This window comes from Lissotriton vulgaris, chromosome 7 (genome assembly GCF_964263255.1).
Source record: "Lissotriton vulgaris chromosome 7, aLisVul1.2, whole genome shotgun sequence".
NCBI classification, from domain to species: Eukaryota; Metazoa; Chordata; class Amphibia; order Caudata; family Salamandridae; genus Lissotriton; species Lissotriton vulgaris.
In genome coordinates, this window is record NC_141695.1 from 1,759,182,926 (window position 1) to 1,759,210,900 (window position 27,975).

A 27,975-nucleotide genomic window follows, 5' to 3' on the forward strand; every position below is an offset into this window, starting at 1 on the left:
TTACTCCACTCCCCGCTGGTGCCCCTACATAGGCAATTATAGCTAAACTCCTGTACTATTGGAACAGAGACTGCATTTGAGAGCTTGCAGAGAACAAGAGGTCACAACGTTTGAAAATAATAGGACTGCAATCTTCCCAGATTCTACCAGGAGGGTTCAGGAGCAGTGTAAATCTTTTCTGGCCGTTAAACAAAAGTTGAGAGTGCTGCAATTGAAGTATATAGTCTTCTGTACCCCTCAAAACTACTTAAAGTCATTTTCCAGGGAAAGGCTCATTTCTCTGAACACCCAGACACCCAGATGAGTTCTAGGACTGGTTGGAGATGTGGGATGGAGTCTGGCTGGGGGGGCCAAAGAGATCATGGCAATGAGGACCCTACAGCTGGAGCTGGATGGGGCCTCGAAGGAAACTGGCCGTACAGGAGCAGAGAATTAGCTGGACACCAGTCTGCGGCTAAAGTGACAATCCAGGAAGATGGCTCTATGCAGTTAATCAAAAGAACAACACAAATGCCAGTACTGAACTTTACTTTGTCTATTTTTAAATGACCTATATGAAAAAAAACGTACAGGCCTGTTTATTTATAACATCACTAATTTATTTGCATACTTATTTCACTAGTCAAATTATTTTTCTTTTTTTGCATTTTGTCAACAACACACATTTTTTTGTGCATCACATATTATATACAATTAAATACAATAATACACACTCTGCTTTACATATCTACAACTCATTCACTCCAAATTAGGCCAATCCATACATACTACACTCATTCCCAACCACACTCAGTACCACATAAAACAAAAACCTTTTGAGGTTTGGCCTTTCGTTAAGAAGGTTTGATTCTTCAATTAATGCACCCTAATTTCTAAATCAGTGGATATTGTGCCTAAATAAATGCTGGTGTTGCATGTGGGGGACACAGGGGCGCGGCCTTGCAATGTCCACATGGTATTCACGCCTGGGGAGAGTAATTGATCCTCATACATATCACTAGCATGGTATTTTGGGTGGGTACGTTTGACTGTTTTTCACCCTCTTGCTCGCTTCGCTCCACATTATTCCTTTTTTCCGTCACCCGTTCGTTTCAACTATCCCAGGTCTCCTCTCCCATCCCCTCTTTCTACCCCAAAGTAGTTCTTTTAAGGGCAGGGCTGTATGGGACAGGACTGAGTATTGGGGCCTTGCCCACGCTGGACAGGGTATGGGTAAAAGTGTTGGTCCTAGCACTTTAATGGGGTGTATGTAGACTTGTGTTGTTGCTCCTATATGGATCCGTGGGTGGGGGTTGGTTTTGGTTGGGGTTTTACTGTTTATGATATGTTGCTGATGGTGTGCTGGACGGTCGCAGATTGCTGTTCATGGGACATATGTTGTTATTCTTCTTAGGATCACTTGAGGGTTAGTTACAGATTTTGACTTGGAATGTTCGGGTATTGGGTGAGTATATAAAACCTCACACAGTGATCTCTTTCTTAAACGCTACATGGTCCAAGCAGCTTGTCACCAAGAAATGCGTCTGAATGATATGAAAGCAAGAAAGATTGCTGAGAAATGCTGGGGTCAGGTCTATCACGCTTCTTATTCTGAGTACACAAGAGGGGTATTGATTTGAGTTCCGCCTGGGGTCCCTTTCTCACTGACTTACTCCGAGGCACATGAGGAGGGCGGCTATGTTCTTACTCAGGGCCTATTAGATGGCGGATGTCTTTATTCTTAACACCTGCACGCCAAATGTGGACAGTCTGGAATATTTGTATGGGGTACAAGAGCTGGTTAACCGGGATGCAAATATGCTGTTACCTTGGATGAGTATTTTAACCGTACATGGAGGGGGGATCTGGTTAAGCTGTCACCCCGGATGTGCAATAATTCCTGCATGATTGACAGCTGCACTGACTGCAGTGATGCACAATGTGGGATTGGTTGATGTATGGAGAATGCATTTCCCATGCGGTCTGGTGTATACCTGTCGCTCCCTCATGCATCATTCTTACAGCTGACTGGACCGGGTTTGTCGTATTGGGCTACAGGTGGATGAGGGCATGACTGTGTCTTATCTGGTCAGGGTCCTCTTGGATCATTCACCAGTTAGATGTCAATCAGTAAACTCCTTCATTTCGCTTCACAGAACCATAAAAGAACACAAAATCAATCACAGGAAAATGAAAACACATAGAAGAGAAAAGAAAACACAGAAACCATAAAATGCAGCTCAGTAATAAAATAAAAGCACAGGAGTCTAGAGGAAACATAATTCAATAAAGTACAGAGATTCTCTACAATAAAATTGATTCAAATGAAAGCCTGTCAAGAATATCACGATATATGCTTCGGGCAATGAATCACATCACAGACCGATGGGGTTAAAAGCTGGCTTTTATTTCAGCAACAACAAATTCAACACAATAATGCAATCAATGAACTTGCATGTAAAAACCCACCGCCGCCACCCCTCCTTGGTCCCCCATGAAATATCCCCATATCGATCCCCCATGAAGTGTCCTCCATATTGATCCCCCATTAATTTTCCCCCCACTTTGAACGTCGACCCCAACCACTTAGTTTGTCCCCCTTCCTACCTCCATCCAATTTGCTCTGTCCTCTGTTTTCTCTCTGTCCTAAGCTATTCTGCCTGCCCCAACCCTTCCTGCCTGACTCAATCCCGTCCAAATCTGCCACCAGGAAAAAACCCTGTAAAGGCGTTTTTTCTGTCCAACCCCCTTCCCAAAATTGTTCGTGATTTTTAGAAATGAAATATAGACTTCCCTGCGTTATAGTAGGAATGAACAAGTTTGGAACTCAGCTTGCTACAGAACCAACTTTTAATGAGAGAAAACCCCCATAAATACTCAAAAGCTCAAAATTCAAAACCCCGAGAAAGGAAAGCTGCTTATGCAATCTTTCAACCCCAAGGATGTTACCCCAAAATGTAAGATAATTCGTCTTTAATATTCACATGGTATAGTTCTTTCGCAATAACCGACAGATGAGCCCCATCTGGTCTAAAAAATTGAAAATCGTCTTTTCCAATGTCATCAAGTGATAGCCATCTGATATTGTTAATGATGCAAAACTGATGAAATTCTCTATTAAACTTGTGCCTGGCTCTGTCAATAACCTCCGAACCCACCTTGGAACCAGAGCTGTAAATATGATTTTTGTAGAAGGTCAGGTAGTAACGTTTTTTGCCAAGTCAGCTTTAACATCAAGAAGGCCTAGGCCCGACAGCTGTACCAGATCATTCTCACCCAGATGAAGATGCAAAATCCTACGGGAAAAATGCCTTCAAGAGAACCTATAAATAGGGTCTAAAAGGGTCTGCCACACCTACCATAGTGTCTTGGAATGGGCACAGATCCATGAAACTCTCAGGCATTGCCTAGTGTGCCTTTGTCTTAAGTGCAAAGTGCTCGGGTAAAAATATTTCTAAATCACTAAAACATTCAAACTGATAGTTCACCCGTATTTGTTCCAGAGTGCCTTAATGAGCTTTATTAAAAGGGAGTTAAATGTATGCATTTAATGTAGGCCATGTCAATCCTCCTACAACTCTCTGGACTATCTAGCAAATGCCAGTCTCTAAGGCCCAAATCCATCCCCATCAAGGTGAGGAGGACATTACACAAACCTTCTTCATGCACATCAAGTTGAAAACAGGTGTGAGAAGTTGGCCTTGAATATGCTTGCTGTCCACTAATTAAAGTGGGCACTTTGCACCAGTCCAAACGACCCTTATTGATGATTAGGTTAAAGACAACCTTTTATGAAAGCTATCCTAGTGGTAGCTGTGGAGAGCAGCCTTCAGGGTAAGTCTTGAAGGAATGTAAAGCAGCTTGTTTTACCAGATTGTAACCTCCTGAAAGACCAAATGAAAGGAGAACCACACAGGTGTTATTATAAAAATATGTATTTATTACTAAACACTCTCTACTAATCCCTTTATGAGATTAGAGCACAAGATACACAATATTAAATCACTAGAACGACAGTAAATAGCACAATATACAGTGAGCTCCAGGGGAGACCGAACCATATACTAAGAAAGTGGTATAACAACCACGACTTGACTAGACACAGTGCCTAGAGCACGTAGAATCGCTGGGACCCTATGGAACCACCCAAGGTAGTGACACGGGGGACCCACGGAGGACGTGTGCAGTGAGAGAACACAGCCACGAGCTCCGTACAGCGGAGGGATCATTGTCCGGATTGAACACCAACAGGCCTTGGCAACTGCAACCCACGCAGTCAGAGGAGATATGCTTCAGTGAGGACCAGCAAGGGCCTGGGGACTCTCCAAGCAATGGAGAGTCAGGACACATCTGGAGCAACCAGGAAAGCCCACTGCAAATCAAATTTACCTTCACAGTGACCCACAGGTCAAAGCACCAGGGATCGCTAAGGGACCTCGAGAGGAATCACAAAATAATAGCCCACGGAACACTCGTGGAGTGTAGGCTGGTAATCTTCATTGGAAACACTGCTCGGGTCAGGACTACAAGTAGCCCAAAGCACAGCTTCAGGGGTCACGGGAAAGCCGATGCTTCTGCAAATGGACACGGAGCCCAGGGGTTCAGATTGCACGGTCCCCAAGAGGGATACGGGTCTCAGGTATCAGGTATGCTGAGAGCACTAGTCGACCTCGGGGACACTTGGAAACCTACCTCCTGTGTTGCAAAATTCTTCGGAGTCCTCAGGAGCTTGGGAGATGCAAACCGGTCAGATGCGTCTTGGTGCCTGCCTTGCAGGGGAGTAACTCCTTTACTCCAAGGGAGATTCTTCAGTTGTCCAGCAAAGGGCAGATCATCGAAGGATACTGTAGCAGAGTTTAGTCCTGGTAAAATCTAATATCCTGTTGTCATGGTTCCTACTTTATACCCAAGGAAGGGGTGGGACAAACTCTGGGGAACCACCTATGGGAGGGTCAGGACAGAGAGGTGGTTTCACCATGTCCTTTGTCCAGTTTTGCGCCAGAGCAGGAGCAAATGGCTCCTGCAACCGGTTTGAACTGGACTATGCACAGGGACACCAAATGTGCCCCCAGTGCAGACATTAAGGCACACTGAGAGTGCACCCACCCAGCCCCAATACACTAAAACCTGTCTGGGAGGTGGTTACACCTTCCTGTGACAGGAAACCTATTGTCCAGCCGCCCCTGCCGGAATTTCGTCCAGCAGCAGGAGGCCAGACTCGTGTCTGTGGCAGGCAGCATCCATCTTGTGATGCCAGGGTCAAGAAAGCTGGTACCGGGTAGACCGGTGCCCCACATTAGTGGTTCTGCAATGGAGGAGTCATACCTCCCACACCTGTTATTGCTGTGGAGGTATGATTCCAAGGTGTTTGACACTAAACAGCCGTTTTAAAGTTAGCATTTACCGCAAGGTTATAATGCACTTAAGAGTATATGGTCAGGCTGCATCACTAACAACCCCGGAGGATAGAATCCGAAGGCTGCAGAGGGTCTCTGCTCATGCATGGGCACCACCATCTCACACAAAACCCATCACCCTGCCTTCAGGATTGATAAGGCCTGCCATAGGGATGACTGTTAGGTTTATATGTGTAGTGATATAAGGGAGATATAGGGAACCTATACCTCAGTAAGGGGTGCAGGCACCACCTCACACAGGTTGCAGTAGCAGACCTGTGGTGTCAGTTTGAGTGGTCTCTCAGGGGTGCCACAACACATGCTGCAGCCCCTGGGAGGCCTCTGGGGTACATATGCCCTAGGTACATAGTATACCATATACTAGAGACTTATAAGGGTACCCCAGAATCCTATCTGGAGTGTACCTAAGGTACATGATCAACCAATTTAGGGAGAAAGCAGATAGACTGGGGTCCTGTTTATCAGGATCCCAGTCAGACTAAGTCGAAAACCAGCAAAACACCAGGAAAACAGTGGGGGTAACCATGGAGTGAGATTCCATCCTCCTACATAAGGTACCTAGAAACTGCAAACACAGTAAGCGGGTGAGTATATGTTTTAAAAATTCTAATGGCCTCATGGGAAGGTCGGGTCTCCAGATTCATGCAGAGTTGGATTAGCCATGTGGATCTGAATTTCTTATAAACTGGACAAAAAAATAAGACATGGGCCTCTGTTTCCTCATCTTTGCCGCAAGATCTGCAAATGAACAGGAACCACTGCCCTCACCCCTCCAGTGGCTTGTGAATGTACGCAGGAGGAGTGTCCCATACCTGAACTGCATGTATAGCTTCCTCGCCAAGGCTGGCTAGACCTCATCTAAAAAATCCTCATCTCGATAGGTGGCTTTAAACCCTATAAATCCTAATGTCAGAGCCCCTACAGAAAAACTCTCCAGGAGAACCCCTTATTACATTGCACCAATTCCTCCTTCGGCGTCGCCAAACAGGTCTGCACAGGATCCTCCCACAAGCGTGTTTTGCCAATGCTTTTTAGAGTTTCCCTGATGTACTTGAGCCATGGTAGCCTACCTGCACCTTGAAAACCTAGGATCTCCACCAAGGCCAGTTTATAAGTGATCAGCTATGGAGTCGTCCATATTCATCTCCAGAATACTATTGGCCTAAGTCCAATCCCCTCTGCAATTGATCTAACACCAGGATCTGATTGAAGCAGAGTTTGTGGGGTGCTGGCGGGAAGATTTAATAGTTGCCTTAGAAAATTGTTCTTCACCTGGACAATATCATTGACAGGTTTGTGTCCCCATAACCTGGCTGCATACAAGGGAGCGCCTAGGCCTTGGATTCTGTAGATCTCTTTTGCAAAGTCATCCTGTGCCCTGGGCACCCCCCAACTTTTTGCTGACTGATGCTGGTAGTAACTTATTTTTACTGACCCTGGGCTCTGCCTAACCAGGCCCAGGGCCAGTGCTAAGCTGGAAGGAACACATTAGAATACAGTTAAAACACCTAACATACACTAGGGTAAACTATGGTATGGTGGGGTAGCCCTGTAATTGGCATGAACTACCCCATCAGCCCCTTGTATATAAAAGGGCAGGGAATTGAAACTACCTAGAAGTCCCCTGTACCCTGGGGCATGGCAGTTTGGAGGCCAGCAGCTTTTTCTGCACTTGCATGTGTGCACTGCTGAAGCCTGAGGTCAGTTTAAAAACAGCTCTTGGTGCCAGGACTGCTTTTTGAAGGTGAATTGTGCCCAAACTCGACTTTGGTGGTAGGGGCACTTACAAATGCATAACCTACAATGTTGTGGTAGCCCAGGGGCTGGGGTTCAGTTATATATAAGGTACACCCTTATAAAATGAGTTTTTATATGCCTGGGTTAAGTGAAATTTCACATTTCACTCCACACATTGTGTTAAAGTGCTGCTCAAATTCAACGTTGATGCTAGGAGCACTAGGTAAGGAGGATTTGCAATATTTCTGCAGATTCAGAACCCCTAAAGTCACCCCTAGTTGCACAGGGGGTGGGGTCCTGTAGAAATTAGGAAAATACTCAACCAATATGTTTTTATAAGCCCTGGTGCTAGAAAACTGGCCCAAGTCATTATCCCCATTGCAAATCCCATGGCCCATAGGTTAACATGGTAGGAAGTTATTGATAAATAACTATTGATAGGAGAGGACTAGCTTGGCCATTCAAAGACTTCCCAGGACGAGAGTAGTAAATCCAACAATATCATATTGTTGCATTTCTCCTACAGTGTACATACAAGAAGTTATAATACTTTCTTGTTTGTAAATCCAAATTCAGCCTTCCAGTGGTCTGCCCTAATTGGTCAGAGTTAAGTGGATTAGCCAGGCTGCTTTGAAGAGGTGATAAAGAGCCCCTGGGGTTAACTGTCTCTGCTGCAGGGCAGTGTGCTGTTCAATAGGAATGCCAGGCCAGGGGGTGGAGTTGTAAACCATGGTCTTCAAAGGCAGAGGGGAGGCCTGGGTGTCAGTTACACTTTTACACTTTTGACCCAGAGTCAGGGCTAGGCTTAAGGAAGGTATGTGCAGATGGTAGGGGGAGAGTCTATGGAAATAAGCCATCGCAGGGGGTGTGTTTAGCCAGCTCTTACCTCCTTGCTGAAAAATCAGCCATTATGGATTTGGAAGATTTGATGCACTCTGGGACAAAATAATGCTACACTCAACAGGATGTGGTCATAACGATGAGGAGTTACCCTGCTCGCATTGGTCAGAAGTGGCCTACTGCTTGACCCAGAGAATTTTGAATAAGTATCTGAGAGGGGCAGAGCCCTCCAGATCTGTTGCTTGAAACTGAATGAATCAAGAAGTGCCCTGCTGAGAAGATGTTGCTGTGCACAGAATTCTAAGGCCTGACCTCTGAAGACTGCACAATCTGAAACTACAGCCCTGTGGATTATCTTGCTGGAAAAGAACTAAAGAGTGGATTCCCTAAAGGCAACAGGTTAAAAGAGCTCAACTGGAACATCACCAACTAAATCTATTCCTTTGAGACCCATCAGTGGATTTGTAAGGGTTTTGTACTAGTGGATTGTGGGAACTGAAGTCCTCAACTTTCAAGGACCATCTTGGAGCTTCCAGCCCCTTGGAGTAAGTTTGAGACACTTTGGGACCCCTTGAGGAACTTCAGGAAGAAGTTCAAGAAGTTTGGAGAACTTTGGGCCAACTTTGAAAAAAAAGTTCCATAGAGGGACTGACTCAACCTGGCCAGCCAGGCCGCCTGCCTTCAACCGTGAGCCGGTCAAGCCAACCGGGTTCATACTGCTAAAAGCTCCATAGCACCCACTTTCAGAGATTGACCGGGACTAAAGAAAATCTGAAGCCGGCGAACCCTCACCGGATCCGGCTACATGAGGAGCATCGAGAGACCCCGCGCGCAAAAGCTCCAGAAAAGTTTCTAAGTCCGCTCGTAGAAAAGTCAACCGGGAGCAACCGCAAGAGCCAAGCTGCCTGCCTTCCATCGCGTGTGGGCCTGGATTCCTGGGTTGCCCCGCTGAAGCAAACTTGAAATATTTTCTAAGTCCGCTCCATGGAAGTTCACCAGGACCTCGTCACAAGTCAAGCCGGCGAACCCACACCGGATCCGGACTGGCTGGGAGCTTCAAGGGGCTTCGAGAGAAAAAGCTCCAGAAAAGTTTCTACGTGTCAAGGTAGAAACTGAGACCGGGACCTGCCGGGGCTGTAGCCGCTCAGGGCTCCATCGCGCCCGGCCTGAAACTTTGACTTTGCCCCAGTCTATCGCAAGCAGGTATTGCAATATGCTGCTATAATCTTCTAAGTGCTACGTTTGATTAAATCTTTGAAAATCCATATCTCCTGTTCCCTACATTAGATTTTTGTCATATTGGGGTAATTTTAAAGATAAAAATATTTCTTATTCTTATGAATTGGTGTTAGATTTTTATTATGTGTTGTGTCATCATTATTTACTGAAATTGTGTTTTTAAATGCTTTTCATACCTGTCTTTGAAGTTAAGCCTGTCTGCTCACAGCCACGTTACCAAGGGTTGAGCGTAGGAATAATTTTTTAAGACCTATGCTGAGTTCTATCATGTGTTGGTGGCCTTAATGTCAGTGGCTGACCTACATTTGCCCCTACCAATAACCCACTTTCCAACAATCTCAATAGTGGGGCTAAGAGGTTTACAAAAAAGCCCCCTACACACCCTTGTAAGGCCTCCCGTGTGTTGTGTTTAAGCCTTTGTTTGGAGATGTGGCATGACCAATCCATGTGCTCTCTGAGAGTTACTCCTAGACAATCAAAGGTAGAAACCCTCTCAAGGAAAATACACAGGTAAGCCAAAAACAACAAAGTTCTCTTGGGGACAGTTATATAGGAATAGACAGTGTTAGAATCGCCATTGCATATCCTCATCACTTGGGGAGTCATCATGGTTAATATCAAGGGGCTCAAATTGGCAATTAAAGTTGTCTCCTACTATCTTAAGGGCATTCTCCAGAAGTGTGGACAAAAATGTTGACAACTGCTTTACAGTAGGAGATTCCTGTTCAATGCCCAATGGTCTAGAGTATACATTGAACAATAATACATCTGTTTTGGGGGCAAAAAATAGTCGGACACACAAAATATAATCAGAAAATATCTCCCCCATTTTGGCCCTACAGCCCAGATGAGCCGCTACCCAGGTGAACAGCCCTCTTGACGGTCTACCCCTCCCTCTACAATAGCTGCCTTGATGAAGATCGCAAAGCCTGGGTTGTGAATTTAGTTCTTCAACCAAATTTCTTGAAATAAGCAGATGTCATACTGTTCTATAAATAAACCCCATTCATTGCAATCCAACTTGCTTTTCAGTCCTGCAACATTCCAAGATACCACCTTGGAAAAGTTTGAGAGGTCCTGGGTGCCTAATGCCTAACATGAACCTCCCATTACATGGAATTGGTTAATGTCAATTTCTTGGCAGGAATTATGGAGGACTGTGGGAGCTAAAAGGACATTCTTCTTCGTGTCTATGCCACCTGAAAGACCTGGGTGAGTCTGCAGAGTTGCTTCATCCCAGAAATCATCTCCTAATGAGAAGGATGGGTAAGGATTCCACTGTCACAGACCCATCACCTCAGACACCCACCCTCTCTGTGTATACACTCTCTGCCAATCCTTGACACAGAATGTCTATCCACCCCTTCCAGTGCATCAAATCTAATTAGCTACTGGGACCATATAATACCAGGTGAGTGGTGCCTGATCATTGGGATACCCAGTCTTACGTGTCAGGTTGAGATGAGTCAGGCTTTTCTGGTTGGATTGACTTGGCTCAGCAGTCGCAGGCTTTCCAGATGAAGGAAGTAAGAGATGTGGCCCAGCCCAGCCTTGTCCGCCTGCAGACGGGTGCAGACAGGCCCACTCTTGGACTGGTCTTCACCTGGGCCATGTCTGGGTAGGAACCATGCGCGTCCCGCCTATTCCATGCTTATGGCACTTCAGCGCTGGTCAAACAGCAAGCCGGCAAAAGGTAGCCGTCTATGAGTTGGATGTGACTTGAGGTGGGGAATCTCTCGGTAAAAGCGCCCACACTTGAGGTATCCAGCAGATATCTTTACTGATACAGAGGGCAGGGAGATGCTGGGACTTAAACTGGATGAGTATATGAAACATGCAGGGACACTGTATGGGGCTGACATGTGTGCTGAGCAGGCAGTTGAGGAGGGAGCCTGGGGATCAAGAGGTGGAATTTGCAGGGTTGCAGTGTGGTGCCCTGATTTCAGGAGAGATCCGCAGGGAGAAGGTGACGATGCAGCATTGCATTGCGGATATCTGGGACAGACTGGATAGGTACAGATTGAAGCAACATTTATTTATTTATTTTAGGAGTTTTATATAGCGCTAGCCAGACCCGAAGGTATCGGAGCACTTTACAGCATGAATCACTTGTAGGATACATTAAGCAATTATGGGCTAGATGTAGGTAATTCTATTTTACCACTTCTAAAATACCGAATTTTACCGATTCGGTATTTAAGAAGTGGTAAAATAGAAGGGGGCACATGTAGGTATTTCAGAATCAGTAAATACCGAATCTGTAAGATTCGGTATTTACCGATTCGGTAAATACAGAATCGGTATCCCCCATTGATTCCTATGGGCCTTGAAGCCCATAGGAATCAATGGTGAATACCGAATCGGTATTTACCGATTCGGTAAATTCCGATTTTTTGCAAGGGTGCAGGGGGTGTCACTTTGACACCCTCTGGCACCCTAATTCCGGACTTGTGTGCCATGTGGCACACAGACATGCCCTAAGGGCATGTCTGTGTGTCACATTGCACAGGTGTGCATGCACAGATGTGCATGCACACCTGGATTCGGTATTTTACCACCCAATTGGATTGGGTGGTAAAATACCGAATCTGAAAGGCCTGCAGCACTCAAAGATGTGCTACCTACATGTGCTTTTACAGAATCGGTATTTTTACCGAGTCTGTATTTACCGATTTGGTAATTTTACCGAATCTGTAAATACAGATTCGGTAAAATACCGATTCTGTAAAGCATGCTCCTACATTAGAAAACACTAATACCGGTCGGAAACGGCCGAAATCGGCCGTTTCCGACCGGTATTAGGGCTCCTACATCTGGCCCTTAGTATATACAATGTCCCAAGACGCATTGCATAATATCGTCGTGGAGTGCAGAATGTCACTCGTAAAGTAAGTTATCACTGCCTGCTCTTAGAAAATGCTTTTACAAACATTCACAAAGGGGAAAGGGGTCCCTTGGGGACCTTTTCCCATTTGCAAATGGGTTACCACCTACTTGAAGTAGGTGGTAAAATGCAAATGTTTTGCAACCGCATTTCGGTCACAAAACATTCATGCATACCGATGTGATTCGGTATTAGGAAGGGACACCCTAAACACACCCCATCCTAATAGCGAATCACAAACTTATTTTGCGATTCGGTAACAGGTTAACAAATCGCAAAATAGGGTTTACTGCATCAGAAAAGCATTTTCTTGCATTCGCAAACAGTGAATCGGCCATTTGCGAAGACAAAAAATGCTTGAATACATCTGGCCCACAGAGATTTAAATACGTAAAAGAGGATCTAAGTTACAGTCACACTTTGCAGGTTTTACATTCATTTATTTATCATGTAAATAAGTTGTGAGTAACCTGAGTTCCACACCAGCCATCCAGCCACTGCATTATCACAACCACTGCAAGACCTCAGAGTGATTCAATGTAAATCATCAATTATAACAGCATTTGCTAAACCCACAGTCTAAACCCAAACAGGCTGACTCAGCCTTTCATCCTTCTAAGGTCAATAGACTAAGCATTGATACATTGGGTAATAGTGACACTTCTTCTTAACATTGTCTGTATATGGTAAGAACTGTTGTGTTAGACCGTACATTTGAAATTCGCTAGTACTAACTGCCCTGACATGTTGATCTGACCTTGGCTTTAGTGGCAGTAGCTTGCTGCTCTACAGCAAGAGCCCAGCCCTTAGTATTACAGTCAGCAAGTTCCAGCCTGCGGTCAGTGTACTGGTCTCTATGATGATGTCACTGGGGCTCAGTATTAGAGGCAGCGACTCCAGCCTGCGGTCAGTGTACTGGTCTCTATGATGATGTCACTTGGGCTCAGTCTTAGAGACAGCGGCTCCAGCCTGCGGTCAGTGTACTAGTCTCTCTGTGATGGACTCACTGGTGCTCAGTTTTAGAGACAGCAGCTCCAGCCTGCGGTACGTGTACACTAATTTTAACTTTTCCTCTTTCTTTCAGTCTGTCTCAGTGTCTTTATCCAGCCGGCTTCAGCTCAGGGGGCAGCTGCAGAAGTGACCAATGCCCGGGTGGGAGAGACGGTCACCCTTACTGCCCCGGTCACTGTGAATATAGTGACGTTTGTCTGGTACAGAGGCACAGCAGTGACTGAGTCACAGCAGATCTGCAGTTGCGTTGTGCCACTACCAGACCAGCTCATTGGCCCCCAATACACGGGTCGGGAGACTTGTGGCACAGACAAATCTTTGCAGATCAGAGACCTGCTGACGAACTACACCGGAAATTACACTGTGATTGTGCAACCGAGTGGTGCACCCTCAGTAATTGCCACCAGACTGCTGAGGGTCTACGGTAAGTACTTGACCTCTGTCCTGGAAATCAATGTTTCCTCTTTCTTTCGGGAGAGGATTATACCTGACATTTTTAATTTGATTTATCTAGGCACTTTCTGTAACTTATGTGGCTAGAGAAAACGGTTCTATTTCATTATTGAGATGCTAAATGACCCTCTCACATGACGTAAGTCTGTCTATGTAACATGTTGTGTGAGGATCACTGAAATAATATCGACTACCAAAATATCGACTACCCAAAATATCGAGGAAAAAATATCTACAACCAAAATATCGAGTTTGTATGTACAAACAGGTAAGTACAAAAATATCGAGTACAAAATATCGTTGTAAAAAATATCGTTGTAAAAAATATCGACTTTACTAAAAACAATGTTTAATTACATTAATATAAAAAATTAATTACTAAAATATAATTAACAATACTTAAAATAACTTTTAATAATTACATAATTAATGAAAGAAAAAAAAAATATTTTTTAATCATATTTCTTAAAACATATATATATATATAGTAACAAAATTTAATTAAATAATAGGCAATATTGTATATGTACCCCAAAAACCCAAAAATGACCCTGAACCCTAAAAATACCCCTTTACCCAAAAACTAAAAACTGACCCTGAACCCTAAAAATACCCCTTTACCCAAAAACTGAAAACTGACCCTGAACCCTAAAAATACCCCTTTACCCAAAAACTAAAAACTGACCCTGAACCCTAAAAATACCCCTTTACCCAAAACCTAAAAACTGACCCTGAACCCTAAAAATACCCCTTTACCCAAAAACTGAAAACTGACCCTGAACCCTAAATATACCACTTTACCCAAAAACTAAAAACTGACCCTGAACCCTAAAAATACCCCTTTACCCAAAAACTAAAAACTGACCCTGAACCCTAAAAATACCCCTTCACCCAAAAACTAAAAACTGACCCTGAACCCTAAAAATACCCCTTTACCCAAAAACTGAAAACTGACCCTGAACCCTAAAAATACCCCTTCACCCAAAAACTAAAAACTGACCCTGAACCCTAAAAATACCCCTTCACCCAAAAACTAAAAACTGACCCTGAACCCTAAAAATACCCCTTTAATTTAACATAATTAGCAATTAATCAATTAAATTAAATTAATTACCAATTAAATTTTAAATGATTAACATATATTATTTAATTACCAATTAATTAATTATTACTACCAATTAATAAATTTACATATTTAATTAATTATAATTAAATTACTTCCCACCCTATTCCCCTATAAACCCACAACCCGCTACAGAATAAAATTACACAATAATTAAAAAAATCATTAATTAAAAATAATTATAAAATAAAATGACACTTTTCACACATATTATAACATAAAAACACTATAAATAATTAAATAATATTTTAAAAACTATATTTTTTACTATCTAGATTATATACTTGGATATTTTCACTGTCTATATTATTTACAGTCGATATTACTTCACTTACCTTAAAAACGATATTTTGGCTGTCGATATTCTGTCTAGTCGATATTTTGTCCAAACGATATTTAAAACTCGATATTCTGTCCAAACGATATTTTGGAGTCGATATTATGTCTGTGCACCGTTGTGTGAGTTAGCAATGAGGGTACCCTTTAGGCTCCTGATGGACTCCGTAGAATTGTGATGTAAGTTTTCAAATGTAGTGAACTGAATTCCGGTTTAGAATATGGAGTTCACGTTTACATGCACAAGACTAAAGACGTGTATCACCAAGCTCGATGTGTGGCGCAGTCATTGGCGGGTACCCAGACTGAGGAGGACACTTCAGCTGGCAACGAGATAGGAGATACGTAACCCAAAGATCAACAGTGCTCTCACAGAGAGTTTTGCTGTGGTCCAGCAAAACTTCGTGTGCGTGTCACAGGTGCCTCAGTTGACGTGAAGATTAATGTTTGACATATGTGGAGTCAAAGCAACACTCCGGTCAGTGCAAGACCTTCAAGGACAGTGTAGACCCTACAGGAAGATGTGTTTATGTCAGTCACAAAATTGATAAAAACAAACCATGATAAGCGGTAAAATGCCACAACTGAACTCCGACCTGTTATTCATACAGTATGATAACGCTAAAGTCAGTGATAACGAGGTACAGAAAGAGCAACCAGCAGTGAAACCTAATAGCAAGAGAAACACTAATGGCAGAAATCAACCAGGTGTAACCTCCTCCACATCAGCAGCAAACTGTGTACCCACAGTGCAATAGGCCACCTCCCCATCCTGAACCTCAGGTACCAACAGGCTGGCACCATGGGACTGGTCCCCAGGTTTCTTCCTTCCTTTCTTCTGCCCCTCCTTAGCAGAACACTGTGTACCCGGATGGGTACCTCCCCATTCTAAAAATTAGGGGCCAGCAGGCTGAAACCTTGGAACTGGTCCCCAGGTCCTTTCCTTCCTTTCTCCACCCACATGCACCCTTCTCAGCAGCACACTATGAAATTCGAGTGCCCTTGGCCGCTTACCCAACCTGAACCTTAGGTACCAGCAGGCTTTTACCTTGGAGGTGGTTCACATGTGTTTTCTTTCCCTTCTCCAATCAATCAATTATATAATTTGCAAAGCACACTATATACCCGCAAGGGTTTCAAGGCGCTGAGGGGTGGGGAGGAAGGGGGTGCTGTTGCTACTGGTCGAACAGCCAGGTCTTGAGTTGTCTCCTGAAGGTTAGAAGGTCTTCGGTTCGTCGTAGGATGAGGGGGAGGGTGTTCCAGGTCTTGGCGGCACAGTGAGAGAAGAATTTGCCTCCGTCTGTGGTTCTACAAATGCGTGGGATGGTAGCCAGGGAGAGGTGTGCGGAGCGGAGTTTCCTGTTGGGTACGTAGAAGGAGAGTCGACTGTTTAGATAGGCTGGGCTGGTCTTGTGGAGTGCCTTGTGTGCGTGGATCAGGAGCTTGAAGGAGATTCTTTTGTCGATAGGGAGCCAGTGCAGGTTCCTCAGGTGGGGGATGATGTGGTCGCGACGTGGACGTCGAGGATCAGGCATGCAGAGGCATTCTGGATTCTTTGCAGTCTGTTGATGCGCTTGGTCAGGGCTCCGGCTTAGAGGGCGTTTCCGTAGTCGAGTCTGCTGCTGACTAGGGCCTGGGTGACTGTTTTCCTTTTGTTGTCGGGATCCATCTGTAGATTTTGTGGAGCAAACATAGGGTGTTGAAGCAGGAGGAGGAGACATTGTTGACTTGTTTGGTCATGGTGAGTTTTGAGTCGAGGATGACTCCCAGGTTGCATGCGTGGTTGAAGGGTGCGGGAGGTGTCCCAGTGTTGCAGGCCACCAGGAGTCGTCCCAAGCTGAGGTGTGGGGCCCGAGGATGAGGATCTCCGTCTTGTCTGTGTTCAGTTTAAGGCGGCTCTCCTCCATCCAGTCGGCGACGGCCTTCATTCCCTTGTGGAGGTTGGATTTGGTGGTGTGGGGGTCCTTGGTGAGGGAGAGGATCCGTTGCGTGTCGTCGGCGTAGGAGATTATGTTGAGGTTGTGATGTCGGACGATGCATACGAGAGGCGCCATGTAGACGTTGAACAGCGTCGGGCTGAGGGAGGATCCCTGTGGGATGCCGCAGATGATCTCAGAGGCTTCTGATCGGAACGGGGGGAGGTGGACTCTCTGGGTTCTACCGGAGAGGAAGGAGGAGGTCCAGTCCAAGGCCATGTCTCAGATCACTGCGTCGTGGAGTCGTGTACGCAGTGTGCGGTGGCAGACGGTGTCGAAGGCGGCGGAGAGGTCCAGGAGCATGAGAGCCGCCGTCTCGCCATTGTCCAGTAGTATCCTGATGTCGTCTGTGGTGACGATGAGGGCGGTCTCGGTGCTGTGGTTGCTGCGGGAACCTGACTGGGAGGGGTTCAGGATGCTGTTGTCTTCGAGGTAGCGGGTGAGCTGGATGTTGACTATCGTCTCGATGACCTTAGCTGGGAACGGAAGCAGGGAGACGGGTCAGAAGTTGCTCAGTTCGCTTAGGGTCCGCCTTGGGTTTCTTTAGTAGGGCGCTGATCTCTGCGTGTTTCCAGCTTTCAGGGAAGGTCGCGGTCTTGAATGAGAGGTTGATGATGTTGCGTAGGTGGGGTGCGTTGGAGCTGCCGGCTTTGTTGAAGATGTGGTGTGGAAAAGGGTCAGACGGCTAGCCGGATTGGATTGTGCCTATGGTCTTGATTGTGTCTTCGATGCTCATGTTGGCCCTGGTTGTCAGGGGGTCGTTGTCGGTGGGGTGAGGTGGTTCCGGCGTGTTGGGGCCTGTTAGGGTCATCCGGGGTTTAAAGCTATCGTGGATGTCGGCGATCTTGCGGTGGAAGAAGGTGGCGAGGGAGTCGCACAGGGCTCGCAACTCTGGGATGTCGTTGGCGTTGGAGCTGGGGTGGGAGAGTTCCTTCACAATGTTGAAGAGCTCCTTGCTGTTGTGTGCGTTGTTGTCGAGGTGGTCTTTGAAGGAGGTCCTCTTGGCGGTCCTAAGGAGGTGGTGGTGGTTGCGGATGGCGTCCTTGTGGGCTGCGCAGCTGCCCAGCGACTTCTCGCTGTGCCATATGTTCTCCAACTTCCGGCAGGTGCGCTTTGACGCTAGGACGCTAGGAGTTCCGGGGTGAACCAGTTGGCTCTCTTGCTAGTGTCTTTGAGGGTTTGTTTTTTCAGTGGGGCTATGGTGTTGGCGCTGTCGTCCATCCATCGTCTGCGAGTGCGAGGTTTGTCTGTAGTTGTACTTCGGTGATTTTGCCCCAGCAGCGAGGGGGGATTTGTAGGGTGCGGTGATGTGCGACGGGTTTCCGGAAGGTGAAGTGGATGCAGTGGTGGTCGGTCCAGGTGGGTTCGGAGATGTGGCTGAAGGAGACGTGTGGGCTTGAGGAGAAGATGGCGTCGAGCATGTGTCCGGCGATGTGGGTCGACGATGTGACGAGCTGTTCCAGTCTGAGGATGGCGAGGTTGTCTATCAGGGTGGTGGAGTTGCTGTCATTGTTGTTCTCCAGATGGAAGTTCAGGTCTCCGAGGAGAATGTAGTCGGTGGAGGTCAGTGCGTGCGGGCTGATGAAGTCGGCGATGGCGTCGCAGAATTGTGTTCGGGGTCCGGGTGGTCTGTAGACGAGGGTGCCTCTTAGGGTGGTCTTGGGGTCCATGTGGATCTGGAAGTGCATGTGTTTGGCGGTGCTGAGAATGTCGTTGGTGTTTGTTGAGACCCTGATGGTTTTCTTGTGGACAATGGCGATTCCTCCTCCAACTCCGTTGGTGGCGTCTCGGCGGGTGATCTTATATCCATCAGGGATAGCTATGGCGATATCTAGGGAGAAGGCTTTATTCATCCAGGTTTCGGTCAGGAAGGCGACGTCTGGAGATGCGGTGTCGAGTAGGTCCCAGAGCTCATTGGCATGTTTGCGTGCAGAGCGGGTGTTGATCAGGATGCATCGGAGCTTCTTGTGTTTTGTCGTGGAGGGTGTCTCTGCGTCTTCGATGAAGGAGAAGCTGCAGTTCTGGCAGGCGAAGGGACCGTGAGTGCGCTTCGGGGTGGCTCTGCAGCAGGTGGCGGTTCGTCCTGGGTTAAGAGCGATGAGGGTGCTGGTGTCGTATCGGAGGCGGTCTTCATGGCTGGTGCGGGGGCCAGGGGTTCTGGAGCGGGGCGGACGGGCGCAGACGGGCTTGCCTTAGGCACGCCTTCGGCACGCCAGCGGCGCAGCCGCCATTTTAAGGGGAGGACAGACGGAGGAGTAGCTGGGAGGCGGGAGGTGGGAGGCGGGGGTCAGGGAATGGGCACAGGGTGGGGCAGCAGCGGCAGGAACTGCGAGCAATGAGCACGAAGGAGCGAGGAAAAAAGCAATAAGGTCACACAGGAAACAGAGCGAAATGGGCAAAAAAGGAACAAAAGACAAAAATGGGCACAGCGGGATAAAGGGCCCAAGGACACTCAAGCGCTTGTGGAGCTGCAGTGAGGGGGAGCGACCTACCTGGTAGGGTCAAGGGTCGCTCTCCTCATCGTGCCGCGGCCACCATTTTAAGGGGAGGTGGGAGGGAGGAGCAGCTGGGAGGCGGGAGGCAGGAGGCAGGGGTCAGCAAATGGGCACCAGGGTGGCGGGGGCACATGGGCAGCAGCGGTAGGAACTGCAAGCAATGGGCACGGAGGAGCGAGGATAAAAGCAATAAGGTTACCCAGGAAACAGAGAGCGAAATGGGCAAACAAGGAACAAAAGACAAAAATGGGCACAGCGGGATAAAGGGCACAACGACACTCAAGTGCTGGTGGAGCTGCAGTGGGTGGGAGCGACCTACCTGGCAAGGTCAAGGGTCGCTCCCACCTACAACCTCCTCAGCAATTGACTGTGCTCCCCAGTGCCCTTGGACACATCCACATCATGAAACTCAGGTACCAGCAGGCTGCCACCTTGGAGCTGGTCCTTAGGTCTCTTCGTTCGTTCATTCCTCTCCCCCCTTCATCAGCAGCACACTGTGCATCCACAGTGCCTTTCGACAAGGCCCCATCCTGAACCTCAGGTATCAGGAGGCTGCCACTTTGGAATGGTTCCCTAGGTCTCTTACATCCTTCCTCCTCCCATGTCCTACCTCCTCAACAGCACATTCTGAATCCCCAGTGCCCTTGGCCACCTCCCCATCCTGAAGCTCAGGTACAGAGTCTTTTCTGTACCCACGACCCATCCTCATCTGCACACTGTGCACTCCAAGTACCCTTGGCCTCCTCCCCATCCTGATCATCAGGCACCAGCAGACTGCCACCTTGGAGCGGGACCGCAGGTCTATTCTTTCCTCCACCCATGTCCACCCTCCGCAGCAGCTCACTGTGCACCCCTACTGCCCTTGGCCACCTTCCCATCCTAAACAACATGTACCAACTGGCTGGCACCATGGAGCTGGTTCAGAGGTCTCTTCCTTCCTTTCTCCACCCACCTCTACCCTCCTCAGCAGCACAATGTGCACCTCCAGTGCCCTTGTCCAACTCCCCATCCTGAAACTCAGGTACCATCAGGCTGCCACCTTGGAACGTGTCCCAAGGTCTCTTCCTTCCTCCACTTACGGCCACGTTCCTCAGCAGCACACTGTTCACCCCCTGTGCCTTTGGCTACCTCCCCCATCCTGAACCTCAGGTACCAGCCAGCTGGCACCTTGGAGCTGGTTCAGAGGTCTCTTCCCTCCTTTCTCCACTCACTTCCACCCTCCTCTCCAGCACACTATACACCCCCAGTGCCCTTGGCCACCTCCCAAAAGGCTGCTCCTTGGAGCTGCTCCTTTGGTCTCTTCCTTCCTTCCTCCATCCCTCCCCCATTACACATCAGCACCTGTGTAACCCCAGTGCCCTTTGCCACCCCCCCTTCCTGACCCTCGGGTACCAGGACGTGGTTCCCGTTGTGAGAAGTTGGCCTGGCATATGCTGTCCACTAGTTATAGTAGGCACCTTGTACCAGTTCAAACAAGCACCGGAGTACTCGAGTTTCCTCACCCATGGAAACCGGGTGCATAGGTGTCTTTTGGTGTCGGGAATCGTCGTTGATTTCAATGGCGATCTGCTGCAAAGTGCTGCTGCTCTCAAAGATGAAAGTGCCTGGGGTGATCCAAGCCTGGATCTAAGATTTGGAGAACCTGAGAGCAGAGGGGACAGAGTCTGGGTCACTTGCCAGTGACCAGGGGCACGATTGACGAATGCCCACCAATGTCAGGTGTTTCAAGGTTGAAGAGGTGAAGCTTGACTATCCAGCCACGTGGACCAGAAGGTGTTGACGATGACTAAGAGCTGGATTAAAACTGTCCCACAAAGGATGTTGAGTGCTGCTGCATCGGTGCCCAGATTTGACACAACAAGCCTTGGCAACAGCAACCCACGCAGAAAGAGAAAAGATACTTCGGTGTGGACCAGCAAGGTCCAGGGGACTCCCCAAGCAATGGAGAGCCAGGGCACGTCTGGAGCAATCAGGGAAGCCCAAGGAAAGTCAAAGTTGCCTTCTCAGAGACCCACCAGTCAACGGACCAGGGATTGCAAAGGTACCTCAAGCGAAAACACAAAGGGCCAGCTCATGGAACACTCATGGAGTGTAGGCCAGTAATCTTTGGCGTAAAAAGTACTCGGGCTCTGGGCTACAAGTAACCCAATGCACAGCCTCAAGGAACGTCGAGAAGCTGATGCACTTGCAAATGTGCACGGTGTGCATGGGGTTCCGGTACCATGGTACCCAAGAGGGACACGGGTCTCAGCTTTGATGGGTACTAGGTTCGGCCTCTGGGAAGTCTGGAAACCCACCTCCTGTGTCGCAAATACTACGGGGTCCGGTGGGAGCTTCGGAGATGCAAACCGGGCAGATACGTCTTTGGTGCCTGCCAAGCAGGGGAGTAATTCCTTTACTTCAAGGGAAATTCTTCAGTCATCTAGTCGTGTAGATTGTCGAAGTTCCAGGATTTCTGTATCAGAGTTTCATCCAGGTGTAATCTAAAGTCCTGTAGTCAGGGGTTCCTTTCTTATACCCAAAGAAGTGGTTCGACATACTCTCCAGACCCACCTATGGGAGGGTTTGGAAAGAGGGGCGGCTACACCCATTTCCTTTGTTCAGTTTCACACCAGAGCTGGGGCTGGTAACCCCTGGAACTGGTTTGAAGTGGGCTATGCACAGGGACATCAAATGTGCCCCCAGTGCAGAATTCAAAGCACTCTTGGAGTGCTCCCATCCAGCCCCAATACACTAAAGCCTGTCTGGGAGGTGGTTACACCTCCCTGTGACAGGAAACCTATTGTCCAGGCCTCCCCACCCGGAGTTGCATCCAACAGCAGGAGGCCAGACTCGTGTCTGTGGCTGTGGCATCCATTTTGTGATGCCAGGGCTCCTTCAGACTGGTATTGGGTATACCGGTGTGTACATGTCTCTCCCTCTAGAAGGGTGGAATCATACCCCTGCTGCCTGGACTGTTGGGGGGGGGTATGATTCCAAAGTGTTTGACACCAAACACAACATGTTTCCGTGCAGCCATTCCAAAGTTAGCATTTACCGCAAGGTTATAATGCACTTAAGAGTATATGGTCTGGCCGCATCACAGAACAGCACCAGAGAATAGATTCCAAAGGCTGCAGAGGGGCCCTGCTCATGCATGGGCACCCTCTCACACAAAGCCCAGCACCCTGCCTTCAGAATTGATAATGCCTACCAAGGGGGTAACTGTTTGGTTTGTATATGTAGTGATATAAGGTAGATATAGGTAACCTATATCTAAGTATGGGTTGCATGCACCACCTTACCCAGGCTGCAGTAGCAGTCCTGTGGTGTCATTTTGGAAGGCTTCCTAGGGGTGGCACAATACATGCTGCAAAACCCTGGTAAGCCGCTGGGGTACCTATGCCCTAGGAACCTAAGGTACCATATACTAGAGACTCATAAGGGTACCCCAGTAACTAAACTGGAGTGTACCTAAAGTACATGGAATCAATTTAGAGAGGAAGCAGCTAGGCTGGGGTCCTGGAGAGTAGGCCCCCAGCCAGACTAAAGTCAAAAAATAGTGAAACATCAGCAAAAAGTGGGGGTAACCATAAGAAGCAGATCCTACTCTCCTACACAACCCCCTTACCCAAATGCAGGCACATTAAACTAACCTTGACCAGTTGAGTCTTCATGTTCTAAGTTAAAATATCTGGAGAGTCCATCGGCATTGGCATGGTTACTCCCAGATCTATGTTTCACTGTATAGTCCATCCCTGTAGGGAAATGGACCACCTTAAAAGTTTGAGGTTTTCACCCTTCGTCTGTTTTAGCCATAAGAGGGGCTTATGGTCAGTCTGAACAGTGAAGTGAGTGCCAAACAAGTATAGACTCAGCTTCTTCAGAGCCCAAACCACAGCAAAGGCCTCCCTCTCAACAGCTGACCAATGTTTCTCTCTAGGGGTCAGCCTTCTGCTAATAAAAGCTACTGGCTGGTCCTGACCTTCATCATTCAATTGTGATAACACAGCCCCTACCCCCAACTCAGAAGCATCTGTTTGGACAATGAATTCCTTGGTGGAGTTAGGAATTTGCAGAATGGGAGCAGTGCACATGGCCTGCTTCAGATCATCATCATCATGCTAAGGGGGACACACAAAACTAGCCTCCATCTTGGGGGTAGGTCGTGGGTTGTGCTCTAGTGGACAGGCCACTCCCGACATCCCCTGCTCATAAGACGCGCTGGGAGTTGCGCGCGGTGATTAGCAATCATACACTTCCTGAGGCGGAAAGCCGGGAAGTTAGTAGACACAATTTTTTACTTTATACTCTGGTGATTTATTGTAATTTTTTGTGCTGATTTTAAAACGTCATTACCTTCGCGGACTTCGCTCTGAGTCCGCATACTTCCCCACTCTACTAGGCCATTGCAGCCGAGTAGGCGCTGCTAAGGGGGACACACAAAACTAGCCGCCATCTTGGGGGTAGGTTGTGGGTTGCGCTCCAGTGGACAGGCCACTCCCGACATCCCCTGCTTGATATGGCCACCCTCAATTGGCCACGCAGCGGACGGGCGCAGCGGGCGCGCCGGCGGCACGCCAAAGGCGTGCCAAAGGCAAGCCCGTCTGCACCCGTCCGCGACCCTTCCGCGGCCGTGGCCAGAAACGCTGCCCAAATTAATTGTGCTGGACGGAACATGTACAGCAAGCAGGCATTAATGTCACTAAGACCTACAGGGGGACCTCACACTATGCTCAAAACTCCGGAAAACTCGAGTACGGACTCCCCTTGTGAGACCTGTGGTTTCTCCTGGAATAATGATTCACATAGATGTAGACTGCCTATAGTTAACACCTTGCCTCTGTCCCATGGTCCCGGAGTGACAATACATCTGACAGCCGGCTTAATAAATTGCAGATCGCTGGTAAAGCATGCCCTAAATATCTTCCAGTCCATAACAGATAATGACTGGGACCTCTTATTCCTGACAGAAACTTGGCTCAGTGAGGTGACAAACCCTGCTCTTTCCCTGGCAATCCCTGACGGCTATAATATCTTATGTGCCAATCGTCAAAACGGTAAACACGGAGGATGGGTGGCAATTATACATAAATCCAAATGGACGATAATGTCACCTCACTATGAACAAATTGGTAGTATTGAGGGCCTTCCCTTTTGTATTAAATTATCGGCCTCGACCACCTGTTCTGGCCTTTTGATCTATCAACCTCCCAATTCCAGTTCTTCCCATCTAGCTTTGCTCATGGATTATATTATTCAGGCTTGCTCATGGTATTCTAACTATACAGTGTTAGGAGATTTTAATCTTCACGTTGATGATGATACCTGCCATCTTAGTTCGAATTTTACTACCACATTAGCAGCTGGTGACCTTAACCAGCTGGTAACTTCCCCCACTCACAAAGCCGGTCATACGTTAGATCTTATTTGCTCTAACCTTACTGATATTTTGGTCAAAGACCCTAGACCTGTGATATGGTCAAATCACTACTTCATACCATTCGTTATTACTATGATTCAGCATGATAGACCCTCTATTCTGCCAAAGGAACTTGGCAGAAATTGGAGCAAAATTTCTCCGGAACTTCTTCTTGAACTCACTAAAGATTCCAACCCTCCCTTTGTCTCGGACCTTGACTTACGCATTTGTAAATTCAATGAGTGGGTGATTAAAGCCATCAATTCACTAGCACCTCTGAGACCTATTAAAACCTTTAGATCCACCCCAGCGGCGCCATGATACTCAGAGGAATTGAGACAAAAAAAGTCTGTCTGCAAATCCTTAGAACGTTGTTGGAGAGTAAATTTCACAGCGGAAAGCAAACTTAAGTACCGTACTGCCCTTAAAGAATATCGAAAATGATTATTCTGCACAAAAGAAATGATTTATCGGACAACATTGAGAAAGCCACTAATTCCTCTAGAGAGATTTTTAGGTCTCGCCTGTCGATGCGCATGCGCATCGAGCTTGCAAGACTATGGGGGTTTAAACAGTCTTTAACCAACTTGCAAGGAATCGTGGCGATTCCTTGCAGTGCCCGTGAAATTCAAGCTCAATGCGCATGCGCATTGAGCTTAAAAGCGCGTGCACATGCCCCCAGCCGCCTGCCTTGCATGTATTTTCCCTCAGGCGCACTCCTCCCACACCCCCGCTCCGTCCACTCCCCTGCCTGCCGTGTCGCATTTCTCACTCCTCCCACACCCCCTTTCCGCCCCCTCCCCTGCCTGCCGTGTCGCATTTCTCCTCCCCCCTCCCCTTCTGTGCCTTCCCTCCGTCTTGTCTCTTTTGGCCCCCCTCCTCCTCCTACTCTCCTCCCCCCTCCTCCTCCTACTCTCCTCCCCTCTCTCTCTCACAGCCTCCCCCAGCTCCGCCCCCTCACTTCTTAGTTGCACGGCCGCTAGGCCGTGCCTCCCCTACTCTCCTCCCCCCTCCTCCTCCTACTCTCCTCCCCCCTCCTCCTCCTACTCTCCTCCCCACTCTCTCTCTCACAGCACAATCTTGTTCTATCTCACTTTTTCTCACCCAAGATGGCGCCCCTTGACGCCTAGTTTGCGGTATAGTGCACAATCACGATCGTGTATAGGCACGGACGGCACACACACACCCCGTCAGTCGGGTTGATCGCTTGAGGCATACTGTGGGCTTATCTGGTAAGCGTTCGTTGTTGTTGGCCCCCGAGAATTCCGTTAGGTTTTAAACAGTAATTGACCCCTTCTTATATGCCTTGCTTGTTTTTGCAGTGTATCAGCACACTGCGTGTGACCGTCTAGCAACATGAAGCATACAGTTCAGAATGGCATTGTTACACCGCTCCATTGAGAACAGTAACTCCTTATCTTGAAGCTTTAAATTGAGCGCACACTCGCAATTCTTCTGCGTTCATTTTATTCACTTAACTTCCACAAGGTAAATGCCTAACCTTGAATTTTTACCCCCTGCTTAGTGCCTGCACTAGTCCTCACTTTGAATGTGGCGCAGCACTGATTGACGAGTGCTGTTTGTAATTCCCGCCACTTTCGCCTGATACCTCCAAGTAATTGCGTACCGGTCTTCAGGTCTCTGTGAAGACCGGTTCAGTGACACGTTTCCATTGTTTTGCGGTCCGCCCACTGCCCGAGGTTTGTGCTCCATCCAGAATCCTTTACGCATGGTTGTCTACCACAGCACTGCCCGAACTCTCCTTGACACCAGCTCTTGCACATTTGTAACAATTTCTCGGTGTTATAAAGCGAACATTAGATCACTATCCTTTCACCACTCGCAGCTGCAAGTTACCTTCACTCCTCATTCTACAGTTGTAAACAGTTTTTAAACCAACATCATCTCTTCACCACTCGCATCGGCTGGTTAACTACTGGCCTTGCAATCCGCGTATCACAGACTTGCCCAATTGAGCACTCAGTCTAACACTCTTCCCTAGACATTGTTGAGTCCTCATGCATGACACTAAGTGTGGCATGGCATAGATGTTTTCGTTGCCACAATGCCAATCTAATGTTGTCTTCCTTAACCTCTCCCTTCCCCCACCCACATCCACCATGACATCCACCACCACATCCACCACATGCTCCACCGCATCCACCACCACCACATCCACCACCACATCTGTCGTATTTGGCCCGGCCGCATTAGCGATTAGCTGAACCTACACGTTGTCCTCCTTAACTTGGCTATATATGATAAACGCCATTTTGAATGTTACGGCGGCCATCTTAGATCATGAGCGGCCTCGTGGCCGGCGTGCCCTTTAGTCCGTTGTCCGTTCCACTGACCACTCTTGTCTGCCCAGCAACAGGCTATTTTTAGTACTGGTCAAGCCGCACATGCGCAGTTCCCACTGACCCGTAGATCTTCAGGAATGTGCACCAAACTGACCAGCGGAGTTGTGCACCCTCCAATGAGCTGGCAGTATTCCAAAACATGACCATATATGTCTCGAAAATGTGTCTTAACTTGTGCCGCCTATCTTTTATTGCCCCAAAAACTGTATATAAAATGGGGTCACACTGATGTTCGGTGTGATACCTCTTGCATTGCCGAAGGGTGCTGTTTGAGTGTACCACCACCCCATGGGGTCTTAATAAACTTGATCTTTGCCTTTTACAGTTTCCGTGCCAACAGTTCTTGAGTGTGAGTGGGTTATCTCCGGAGCGTGTAGGCCTTGGGAACCCCGAAATACTTCAATTGGCGACTCTGGTGGGACTCATCGGCGACTCGGATGCCCGAAGGAGAGGTCGTGACGAAGGCTTGGAAACCCGCCATGGGCGCGCGCTGCCATGAGTGACCCGAGTCTTGGCTGCCACGGTGTTTTTTCCTTTCCTTCCGATCTGACCTTCCAGGTGGCGCCGGTCTCCGACTGAGTCTTCGAAGTGTCTGCATCGCTGAGAAAGTGCCGTTTGGCTGATTTGGCTTACAAGACCTTGGCAGTTGGAATCTGGACATTTGAGAATTTGGTAAGCTTTGTGTTCGGTAAGGTAGTCTTCGGACGCTTACTGAAGTTCT

General features: G+C 47.8%; 2 protein-coding genes across 3 annotated transcripts in view; both read left to right on the forward strand.

The window, feature by feature from the left end:
* LOC147706602 (poliovirus receptor-like) overlaps window positions 1–27,975 on the forward strand; it is a 785,245-nt gene that overhangs the window by 263,653 nt on the left and 493,617 nt on the right. The window lies entirely within an intron of this gene.
* Window positions 1–27,975, forward strand: part of LOC147706603 (cell adhesion molecule CEACAM6-like) — a 180,433-nt gene that overhangs the window by 16,337 nt on the left and 136,121 nt on the right. The window contains exon 2 of the mRNA XM_086928419.1: window positions 13,181–13,531. Within this exon, the coding sequence (XP_086784545.1) occupies window positions 13,181–13,531 (351 nt within the window). The remainder of the gene's footprint in view (window positions 1–13,180; window positions 13,532–27,975) is intronic.